The following is an 11,532-nucleotide window of genomic DNA, read 5'->3' on the forward strand; positions in this document are numbered from 1 at the left end:
TTTTAAAAAGTTGTCCAGATTGACCCCCAAAACATGCTCAGCAAAGAATGGGTATGAAGTCATTGGTTTAGCCCATCTGTAAATAAATGAGAACTTCAGAGTTAAATAGCATCCAACCAGGGTCGAGTGGGGAAACCCCTACTGACATCATTGGACTATGGCTCATCATATAGACAAGATTGCATTACATCTCCAGTTTAAGTGCAACTTGATTCAAAGCAGCCATGGAAAGCCAAGCAATTAGCCTACATTCAAATGTACTCCGAATTGGATTGAATTGCCTGCATGCTCTGGATTTTATGTTCGTTTGAGATTTCAACCAGTAGGCTAAGAGCTGACAGAACGGAGGATAGGCATTAGAGAAACAACAAACCACAGACATACTGTGCACAGGTGCCTTTGATAGAGGTCTAAAGCTGAGGGTAATCAAAGGGTGCTTTTACATTGTACAGATGTAGATCTTAATTTGAGCCAGTTTGCTGCAGCAGGAAAATAATCATGCAGCAACAGAAAATGTGAATTATTATGTGGATTATAATTAATGGACAATTCTGTAGGGGTTGATCTATTTTCGTGAGGGAAAATCAAATTTCAAACTTCTGAAGACTTTTTAAACCTCAAACACACCACAAGTGTTACATTTCCTACATTGCAGAAAAGTTATCCTGCAACAGGGTGATCAAATTAAGATCCTACATCTGTACACTAATGTAATCGGATGTAGCCTAGTGTACTACTGATAAACGAACAACAAAGGTGAAAACTACATGATGTCTATGTTTGATCTACATCTGTACCATGCATAATTATTTATTTTTTTGCTATTCATAGTGTATGTCAATTCTCAAATTCTTTGTCGATATATTCTGTCTGTATTAAGTTTATCGTCTATATTTGTAAGGGATAATGAACGAGGGGTTATGCGTTCTATGGAAAATTATGATCGACGTGACCTTCCACGGAGTTGCATTATTTTTCAGAGAACGCAGAGTCCAGAATTGATTATTCCTTTTATACCATGGCTATAATTTAACACATTTGCCACTAGAAATGTGTTCATTTGCCGGTAGAAATGTGTTCAATGTACATAGAAGTAGAAAGAAAATGTACTAGCAAGCTACAGTAACCCTGACAATAGTTGCCGTGGTAACCAAAACAATCATTAGTCCTAGCTTGCTATTATGAAAATCGAATTCAACAATAGCAATACTGTTGCATTTTGACTTTTGCTTTCAAAAGCAGCTCAAACAAAACATGTAACAATTAAATATAGTCATTGAATTCTACCATGCAAATATACTGTGCATTATAGGGAAATAATGCACTTTCTAGAATGCCCTTCAAGCCATTTCACTGAATCAAATTCCGGGTATATTTTAATGTAGTTGGCAAATAAAGGTGATTCTGATATTCATGTGTTCAGGAGTGACGAGGTGATCTCCTGTAGAGCACTGTCATAGATGACTGTTGTTGTTAAAAGATAGGAGAACACAAGGACATCACATCTGCATAAGACACAAACACCTACAGTTATAGATTTTAGACTCAGTATTTTGCATGTTTTCTTCCACATCTGTCTACTGTGAGCAATGTAAATCTATAGATCTGTGACCCTATGGGTGAAAACTGCTGTACATTAGTGCTGAGATCGACAGCTTAACAGACAAGCTAAAAACCCAATACTGGTACAGTAGTATAGGTCCACATCATGCTAGAGAGGGCAGAGACTGTGGGAGGAGGTGGTGGATCAAGGATCAATGGGTTGTGTACGGTACATCATGATGGTGAGATCAGAGCCTGTATTCATAGCTGATAGTGCTGATCTAGGATCAGATCCCCCCTGTATATAATACTATTTACTATGATCTAAATGGCAAATCCTAGATCAGCAATACTACTTTGAGGCTGCGTTTACACAGGCAGCCCAATTCTGATATTTTTTCCACTAATTGGTATTTTGTCCACATCAGATCTTTTCACATCAGATATTTTTCAGAGCTGATATGATTGGTCAAAATACCAATTAGTGAAAAAATTATCAGAATTTGGCTACATGTGTAAATGCAGTTTGAGACTATGAATACGGGTCCTGTTTAGATGGTGAGCTGAGATGGTGGCCTGGAGTTGGATTCAGTTTGTCCTCTCTGTTCCAAACAGTGAGAGGAAGAAGGAGAAGATGTAGATGATATCTAGGTAGATGTTGAGAGTGGCAAAGACGTATTCCTCTGGACTTATTGTGTAGCGCTTGTTCCCCATCAGTAGCTGGGTGTCAAACGCCAAAAACTAAACAGAGAAGAAAACAATTGAAGTGTTAGTACATCTCTCTTTGATATTTGTCATTGATAGACTGTGTAGTTAATCAGACTATATAGGTTTTACACTTACCATGGTAAACAGCAATGCTCCCAAGGCACCATAGACGCCATGCACCCAGGGCACCTGCAGCACATGAAATGTGATATTATATCTGTGAAATATCATATCCAACACATTCAATTAGATCTGACCCAGCTGTAGGCTTGGTAGAGACCTCTGTCTAGTTCCTCATGTTAGTATCCAGCTGCATTAACTTATTCATCTAATTAATTATATAGGTTCTGATTAGGGTAGTTTAACTTCCTACTATGTATAGCAGTTTAATTAGCAGTCTTCCTGTATGACAATGTGCTCTACAAATAAAGTGTATTATTATTATTATCTTACATATCCGTAGGGCAGGGCGATGGCCAAGACCAGTCCAGACACCATCATGACCATGCAGAAGGTAAACAATACGCCTTGGCATGATGTCACGTCAAACTGAATAGGACAGAAGGGAAGATAGAAGAGAAAAGAGAAGTTCACTTGATCACAAGTTAAAAAGAACAACTTAGAACAAATTGTGATTCATAGAAGCTCTCTTTTAAATTGTAGAAGTTCCTTTTTCGCTGGAGGAAAGTTCTGGCAGACTGACCTTAGTTTGGAAGCTGACGAGAGTGACGGTTAGACAGACCATAGCAGTAATACCCAGACACATCACCACTGACTTGGTGTTGTAATAACTATTAAAGGGGAAATATATGGTAGAGAAATGATTTGACAAGTATTTAGTTACTAAGAAATGACATACTAAAATGGTTATCATACAGTAGTAACATATTAATGACTTATTTAGGTAAATACACAGTAACAAAGCAAGGTTAAAATCTACAACTGTGCAACAGTGTTAGTAAGACCATGTATACCTTTGGCATAACTGATTGACACTGACACAGTTTAATGCAGGGTTGCCCAACCCTCTTCCTGGTGATCTACCATCCTTTCAGTCGAACCCTAATTTAGCATATCTGATTAGCTCACCAAGACCTTAACTAGCTGAATTTAATATTACATTAGCACTTTACCTGGCTGCAAAAAACATCATGCTAGCCATATCAGTCTGAAGAAGCAGGCAAGCATAGCGGACGAGACAGTGAGAAGTAAGACAACAGAGGAAAACCAACTGTAGACAGCTATGAAAGACTGTACCTGGATAGCATCCCTGTCATATAGGAGAGAGAGAGGGTCTGTAACAGGAGAGATTACAAAGTAAAGAGACATTACTGAGAAAGCCTATTGTAGGTTACACTCAAAGGAAAAGTATGTGATTCTGAATTATGTGAAGTATTGTCTTTAGACAATGTGTATAAATGCTATGGTATCGATTGTTTCAAACACTACATGATACTTACAAAGACGGCGAGCAGGATCAGATTCCATGGAAACTGTCTCCTATTGGAAATACAAATCATAGTAAGTACTGTCGTTACGTTCTGCTAAAATTATACATTCTCTATTATCATAATAACTAAAGTTGTGTTAACCACACACATTAAAGTATTAAACCCACCTTGGTCCAGGACAGCAGACGAGTGTAATGTATGTGACAAAGAACACAGCACTGTGTAAAGAAAAAAAACATATGTTTTAGTACTTTCAGAGTGAAATCAACATAGTAATGACGTATGCAAGATCAAAGCTGTGACTTACTAAGAAGCCCAGTACCATCCAGGGTTGGACTGAATGTAGTTCTTCACTGGTTCACTGATGAAGGAAGCACAAAGAATTGTAAATATGCCATGTTTGCCCATTTCCCTCAAAGTACTTGGTATATATGTTTTCTGCCTTTTATGGTAAACGTTCCATATGAGTCATCTCATAACTTGCAGCTTCTTATCTAGTGCCTGTGAATGTGTCATGTCTGGTTCACAGTGTGATAGAGCATTACTGTATCAAAGTGTGGGACTTCTGACCAGGCCTGACCAGATGAAACTATTGAAGGGTGAAAAGTAGCATCCATATTCAGAGGTATTAGAACACTTACCAGAACGTGAATAAAGCCACTATGGAAAGAGTGACAAGAAGTTGGATCATCAAGATGGAGTAAACCTAAAAGGAGGTACCGAAAAAACACAACTGTGGTAAAATCTGAAGGATGGGTCTGGAGAAATGTAACCACTATGACATTCATAGACAGAGCTATGGATGCAAGGACTGACCATCCAAAATATCAAACTGATAGTTTTAAGCATATTTTGAGGTTATAGTGTTTGTTTACATTTACAACCCTTACAAACGTTCGAGTAAAACAAGCTTATATTTTGGGTTCTGATGGGGTACAACAATTAAACTAAGCTCATGAGGCATTTGTAAGTTATATTCTTTATTTTATTTTTTTATCAATAGGTATCTATCAAGTCCAAAGATGGATGTAGCAAGCACATATTGCCCCTTTAACATAGGGTAGTACTAATATAGTAATAATGTGGTAATAAGGTAGTAATCAATTATGTGTATAAACCCTGGATGACTGACAGGGGGCGCTGTATTGAAGCCACCGTGCAGCCATCTTGGCACTATTTTGGAAGCTATAGAAATGCATTTATTAATGTCTACATTCTTTGTAGACACATTTATTCTATTACAGACACCTTAATGCATACTTTTAAATTATATTATGTGAGCTAAACATTAAAAATATATATATTTTTACAAAAATCGTTAAAAGTATTTTTTTTTAGAGCCTACTGATGTTACTGTCCCCACTACAACAAAAAATACTTAAATACATGTAATTTTGTCCTTGAAACATTTGATTGAAATACTGTAGAATTCCATTCATTCCTATGGAGGACTGCTCCTACTAGGGAGTTCCAATATGGCCGACCAGTGGCTTCAAATCCTCTCAATGGCCAATACATTGCAAAAGCAATCTAGGGTTTATATACGTCATTGGTAGTGGTGTGGTAGCGATAGCTTAAGTTATAGCCTACCTTGCGGATAAAGATTCGCCGGATGTTTTTATCACTCCAGCTGAATTCTGTGAGCATCTCCCCGTCACTAGGATAAGCCCCGCTGAGCCCTGCTGACAAGTTCCACACACACACACACCACACACACACACACAGTAAATGGCCAGTTATTTTTCACACTTTTATTGATAAAGAGAGAGGGGTGAAGATATGGCAGTTGTTTTTCCGACACTGACATACCTTTCTCACCTGCGCCAGTGGCCTCTTCATAGCTGGGAGGGGCCGGTGGCCCTCCTGCTTCTCCACTTGAAGTGCCATACTGCTTCTCTCCTGCTTCAGCAGCCTTGTTCGCGACTGAAAGCTGGGGGTACATAACATAAGATCCCCAATCAGGACGAAATAGCTGTTTGGAAATACCTTTTCATAATTGACAGAGAATTCTTATGAGCCAATTTAACCAACTGAGTGATACTTGATCCGAAATTAGCCCCAACTTGTGAATCCAAATTCATTGCATTTGCTTTGAAAATGTAACATTTTTAACAACAACAAAAACAATCCACAATTTAAACAGCAAATACAATTAATTTGGATTCACAATTTGGGGTGAATTTTAAATTTGATCTGATTCTCTGATTACTGACTGTAAGATGTGGACTGAGATCAGTTCTTAGACAAGCCCTCTGCTGTAGCATAGCTCCAAACACCAGACTGTTCCAGAATCAGTGAATTAGACATTACACAACACTGTCCAGATGGCTAATCTGGCCCTGAGATAATGTACCAATGAATATGAATATCCATCTCCTGTCTCTCTCTACCTCCATATTTCCTGCATATAAATATAATTAGTAGTCTTATTGTGAGCTAATTTACAGTAATTCATACAAGTAGGCTAAGTATATTTATATGATTTCATCAGCCTCCAGTCAATGCATAACAGCAACATTTCGGATTTTATATTTAGCACTTGGCTGTGAGAGAAATAGCAATGTGAGTAGTCCGTCTGTGTCACTGGACTGAAGGTAAATAAAGGGATTTAAGATAGTGACGCAGGCTAAACACTACATTTTCTCCATCTCCATACAATCTAGTTTATAGCTGTCATTTCATTTGCCTCTATACATTCTCTCATGACAATACTATTATCTGCTGCGGAACAGACTTTGCATCATTACTGAACAACACAATGAGCTGAGCTCCTCAATAGAGGCACATGAGTGGATGGAGGAGAGACAGACACAGCCTACGTACATGCTGCCACAGTGATTACAGAAGATTCTGGACCAAATGCATTATAAAGGAAAGAAGCCAATAAACTTATTCTGCTATATTTTTGCTGCAGAATGAGCATGGAATGAATGGAGCATAGAATGATAGAATGAGATCTATAGAATGTGTCTGCAAGGCCCTTACCTTGCCCTGGGTCATAATGGCTGTGTCTGGTGTTTATTTATCTCTCTGCTCCAGTCAAAGAAGCTCTGCCTTCCTTTTATTATTGTATCCTCTTGTATGTATCCTTGATGCCCAGAAGTATTTGCAGTCAAAATAAAAGGACTGACACTAGGTCACTCTCTGCTGTTGCTTCTCTTAGATTAAACCACTTCTGATGCTGCAGCAGTGTCTTAATCCAACAGCCACGCAGTTAGGATTCTCACAGACCCCCCCCCCCCACCCACAAAACGAACATTCTAGCAACATCCAGGTGAAGAAGCAGTGCTGTGGGAAGATTGGACTGTACCAGTACGCTTGGAAAAAAGGGGGGTACAGATGTTGTATCAGTATGTGAGTCAAGTGAGGATAGGGCCAGAGAGAACTGGAATATTTGGTCTGCAGTAAAAAATAAAATAGGGTGACGTAGATGTTCTGAAAGTTATGTTTACCCTCTACATCCCTGTCAGAAGCAGTTAGGCTATAAATAAACATGTTTTTTTTTTTACATCACATATTTTTCTGCAGTAACTAAAGAGCAAGAAAAAACAAAGTTTAACATTTTCTATTTTTAGGTAATGCAATGATTCAGCATTCATTCATGAAAGGCTACTACATTCATGAAAATACTAGAATCTCCTACTTATAAAACATGAATGTAACACTGTAGAATATGCCTTGATATTATCTATGTGGAGTATGACAAATCCATCTAACAACATTATCACTGCAATTCAAAGGATCACAAAATGGCAAAGACAGTATTAAAATCTTATTTTTTCAATTTTTACAACATGTCCTGGAGGAGAATGATTTAAGAACAAGGCAAATACCGATGCCTCTCCAAGATGTATTCAGTATGCATTCAGAATCTAAATGCCTTCAACATGGGGTTTTATGTTTAATTACAATGGTCTGGCAAGCCCCATACAAGTTCTGTTTCTATAACAGCTACTAAAAAATTATGAAATTATCCGATATTGGTCCACAACAAACCATTCATAATATATTTTCCTTCACTAGCAATGTGTAATGTGAATTGATTGCAAAGTTGCTTTCATAACAGCTGAGGCTGAATTGATACACTGATGTATTTGTTTTATGATATTAGAGTGGGTGATATTTCTGCCGGAGCAAGCAGCCGTGCTAGTGTAGTGATGTAATCCTTGTTCTGCCATGGCTGAGAGGTACACCCTGAACAATGCAGTTAATAAACACTATGACACTACGACGTGGTCAGGCTGAGATATGAATAACATCCTGGAGCTCCACTGGTGCTACCTACTGGCACAACATTAATACAAAAGCAAGTGTGTCAGGGTGAGTGTGTGTGTGTGTGTGTGTGAATTTGCTTCTAAAGAAATACGTTTATTCCGCATTGAAACCAACCCCTCGAGAAGACGCAGACTGCAGCATAGTAAATCCAAATAAACTATTTTTCTTCATATACTCAACAATCTAACAAGATATTTGCTAGTGCCAGTCTTAACAAAATGAAAACAAATAAATATCAGGAAATCTTGCAACTAAAAATATATACCTTACCGACACCAGATTATTTTAAATCATTGTCTAATATTGGCAACCCCTCTGTTGATTAAGTTTCAGTTTTCAGGCCTACAAAAGTTGTTCATTTCCCAAACAACTCTTCATCTTTGTAAACAAAGCAGTAAGTGTATTCCTAGTCCATCTCCTCCATGGCATTGCCCAATGTTGGGACAGTTCAGTTTTCTGAATCTAAATGTCATTTACCACCCTCTCCATTGGGCCCCTCCAGTCGGAGATCCACATCGTTCCTTCCCAGTGTAAAGAGACTGACCACAGCCAAGAGTGCAGCTAGCATCATAACAGCACAGCCCCCAAACATGCCTGGTTCAACTACCGCCCTCGCCCCCTTCGGTCCCTGACACCTCCCTGTGGAGCGCCAGCAACCCCAGGCAGGCCATCAGGTGAAGGGGCAGCCTGAACCAGGCCAGCACCCCGGCCCTCTTCTCCTCTGGGATCACCCTCCCCTGGAGGAAGCTGACAGCGGGGAAGTAGAGGCCACTGTCCAGCTCCAGCAGCAGGAAGGCCAACAGGGACTCGTGGGGTCTGGTCTGGCCCGGGGCGGTGGAGAAGATGAGCATGAAGAAGGAGAAAAAGGTGAGCAGGCTGGAGGCAGTAGCGGGTGGAGGTGAGCAGGCTGGAGGCAGTAGCGGGTGGAGATGACCAGGCTGGAGGCAGTAGCGGGTGGAGGTGACCAGGCTGGAGGCAGTAGCGGGTGGAGGTGACCAGGCTGGAGGCAGTAGCGGGTGGAGGTGGCCAGGCTGGAGGCAGTAGCGGGTGGAGGTGACCAGGCTGGGGGCAGTAGCGGGTGGAGGTGGCCAGGCTGGAGGCAGTAGCAGGTGGAGGTGACCAGGCTGGAGGCAGTAGCGGGTGGAGGTGACCAGGCTGGAGGCAGTAGCGGGTGGAGGTGACCAGGCTGGGGACAGTAGCGGGTGGAGGTGGCCAGGCTGGAGGCAGTAGCGGGTGGAGGTGGCCAGGCTGGAGGCAGTAGCGGGTGGAGGTGGCCAGGCTGGAGGCAGTAGCGGGTGGAGGTGACCAGGCTGGAGGCAGTAGCGGGTGGAGGTGACCAGGCTGGAGGCAGTAGCGGGTGGAGGTGACCAGGCTGGAGGCAGTAGCGGGTGGAGGTGGCCAGGCTGGAGGCAGTAGTGGGAAGAGGTGGCCAGGCTGGAGGCAGTAGCGGGTGGAGGTGGCCAGGCTGGAGGCAGTAGCGGGTGGAGGTGGCCAGGCTGGAGGCAGTAGCGGGTGGAGGTGGCCAGGCGGTAGAGCAGGGACCCCGCCATGCTGGCAGCCATCAGGTAGGAGAAGACGATGCCCAGCGGAGGACCATAGTGGTCCAGGACGGGGGTCCACAGGAAGATGAATATATAGAGGACACTCTCAAATAGAGCCTGGACTCCTCCTAGCAGCATCACCCGTCTGTCTGATAAGAGACAGCGGAGACCTTCCTGACAGTTGCGCCAGAACCGGGCCCGCGCAGACGCCCGGGCCAGAGGTGCTGAACTAGAAGGACCGAGCAAGGGCGTCTTGTTGTCCCCTTCCAGACTTCCATCCTTCTTCTCCAGGCCTCAGTCGGTCAGCACCACCCAGCCACAGGCCCCCATGCAGGGCACGGCCAGGAGGAAGGGCGCCACAGGCCCCAGGTGGAGCCACACAGCCAGCATGTTAGCCACCAGTCCGGCCCCCACCGCCAACCCGTGGTTCCAGCTAGCAGCCTTGGTGAAGGTACTAGGGATCCATTCTTTAGGGAAGTCGTGGCCGTCCACATGTCACTGCACGTACCAGGCCTCGAAGGCTGTGGAGAGCAGAGAGGTGGACAGGCATCCTGGCATGCGACCCAGGATCAGGACAAGGTAGTCCCGGGACAGCTTGGTAAGGCAACAGGCTGAGTAGGTCACGCAGAAGAGCAGGCAGGTCCGTCTCCGGCTCAGGACCTTAATTAATTAATGCACATTTTAAATACACATAGAGCTGCCTCAGTCATGGCAGTTCAACAATACATACATTGTAAAAAGTCTAACGCAGTGTTTCCCAATCCTGGTCCTGGGGACCTAAAGGGTTGCACATTATATTTTTTGCCCTAACACTAACAAACTCAGGTGTGTTAGTGCTTGGGAAAAAACATAATTGCACACCCCTTTGGGTCCCCAGGATTGGGAAACACTGGTTTAAGGACTTATTTTTTTATTGGCTCTCGGATCATCGGTTCTCGGACCAACAGGCTCCGAGACAGCTTCTACCACCAGGCCATCAAACTGCTGAACGGCGAACGCTAGCTGTCTACCTGCTCAGACCTGCACCTTAGAGACTATTTGCATTGACTCTCCACACATCCAACACTAACACACAAGGGCACACACAAGCACACTCACAGTCAACGCTGCTGTTCTATTTATATACTATTTTACTGAACTGCGTGCCCAAGACACTATTGACTTTATATTTGTAAATACAGTCATACTTGACATAGCACATTCATAATTTATACTGAATATCCTATTGTGTATCTATCAGTTTTATTACTAAAATGCATACTACTTTCTTCTACTACTTGTTATTTTTTATTTAATTATATTGATACTTCACTGTTGAGGAAGCTTGCAAGTAGGCATTTCACTGCATCATTTATACCTGCTGTAAACTGTGTACTTGACGAATAAACTATTTTATTTTATTTTATTTTATTGTGGTCCTGGTTATTGTTACCTGAGTGAGCCGGCTGGCCACGGGGGCAAACAGCACACAGGATGCCAGGACAACGACATACAGGATGGCTATCTGGGACTCCAGGAAGCTGTAATTGCGGTAGAGCTTGTAGAGGTTTGGCCCCTGTAGCCAGTCAACAGACAAGGCTAGGAGGTAGCCTCAGAGGAACAGGGTCTGGAACCTACGGAAGGCAGGGTTGGTTCCCACGGCAGAGGGGGTGGGTTGAGGTGGGGTGAGGCGACGTGCCGTGAGCTCCAGACCGATGCATAGCGCCAGTAGGACCACGATGGCCAGGTTGGCTGCCACCAACATGATGGGTTTGTCCAAGTGTGACTGTTAGGGGAGGGGAGGTCTCTTCACTCCTGTCTTATCCGTTGTGGCTCAATCAAAGGCTGCGGAGACAGAGACTCTATTACTAACATCACCAGAAAGACAGTTATTGTGAATATCTACCAACATAAATAACTTAAAGCCAAGTTATGTAAAAGTGGCATCCATACTAGCCATCTAAAGAAGATGTTTGCTTAGGGTTGTCATCTCATCTGGATACTGCTGCATGAGATAACTGCAAATCAAATCAAAG

The 11,532-nt window shown here is 42.6% G+C and overlaps 1 protein-coding gene and 1 pseudogene across 4 annotated transcripts; both read right to left on the reverse strand.

The window, feature by feature from the left end:
• Window positions 1–1,965: 1,965 nt before the first annotated feature.
• LOC121537908 (protein lifeguard 2) lies at window positions 1,966–6,920 on the reverse strand. 4 transcript variants are annotated; one of them, XM_041845557.1, is made up of 12 exons: window positions 6,687–6,920; window positions 5,520–5,631; window positions 5,292–5,380; window positions 4,343–4,407; window positions 4,009–4,062; window positions 3,869–3,919; window positions 3,711–3,750; window positions 3,508–3,545; window positions 2,954–3,041; window positions 2,704–2,799; window positions 2,386–2,439; window positions 1,966–2,283 (listed from the first exon to the last, which is right to left on the reverse strand). In XM_041845557.1, exons 1-12 carry the CDS (start codon window positions 6,699–6,701, stop codon window positions 2,131–2,133), a joined length of 855 nt encoding a protein of 284 aa, XP_041701491.1. In that variant the 5' UTR covers window positions 6,702–6,920; the 3' UTR covers window positions 1,966–2,130. The 4 variants fall into 4 exon arrangements, with proteins under 4 accessions (XP_041701491.1, XP_041701490.1, XP_041701489.1 ...); XM_041845556.1 differs by having other exon boundaries at window positions 5,292–5,383; XM_041845555.1 differs by having other exon boundaries at window positions 5,511–5,631.
• Window positions 6,921–8,445: 1,525 nt separating this feature from the next.
• On the reverse strand, window positions 8,446–11,261 carry LOC121538365 (annotated as a pseudogene).
• Between the last annotated feature and the right edge of the window lie 271 nt (window positions 11,262–11,532).

This window comes from Coregonus clupeaformis, chromosome 24, assembly GCF_020615455.1.
Source record: "Coregonus clupeaformis isolate EN_2021a chromosome 24, ASM2061545v1, whole genome shotgun sequence".
NCBI lineage: Eukaryota > Metazoa > Chordata > Actinopteri > Salmoniformes > Salmonidae > Coregonus > Coregonus clupeaformis.

Bases quoted from the DNA above. Each gene is read 5' to 3' on its own strand.
- LOC121537908 (XM_041845554.1), bottom strand. The intron at 3,920-4,008 runs GTAAGTCACAGC...TTCTTTACACAG, and splicing joins GGATGGTACTGGGCTTCTTA to TGCTGTGTTCTTTGTCACAT. The intron at 2,440-2,703 runs GTAAGATAATAA...CATGTGCTGCAG, and splicing joins TCGCCCTGCCCTACGGATAT to GTGCCCTGGGTGCATGGCGT.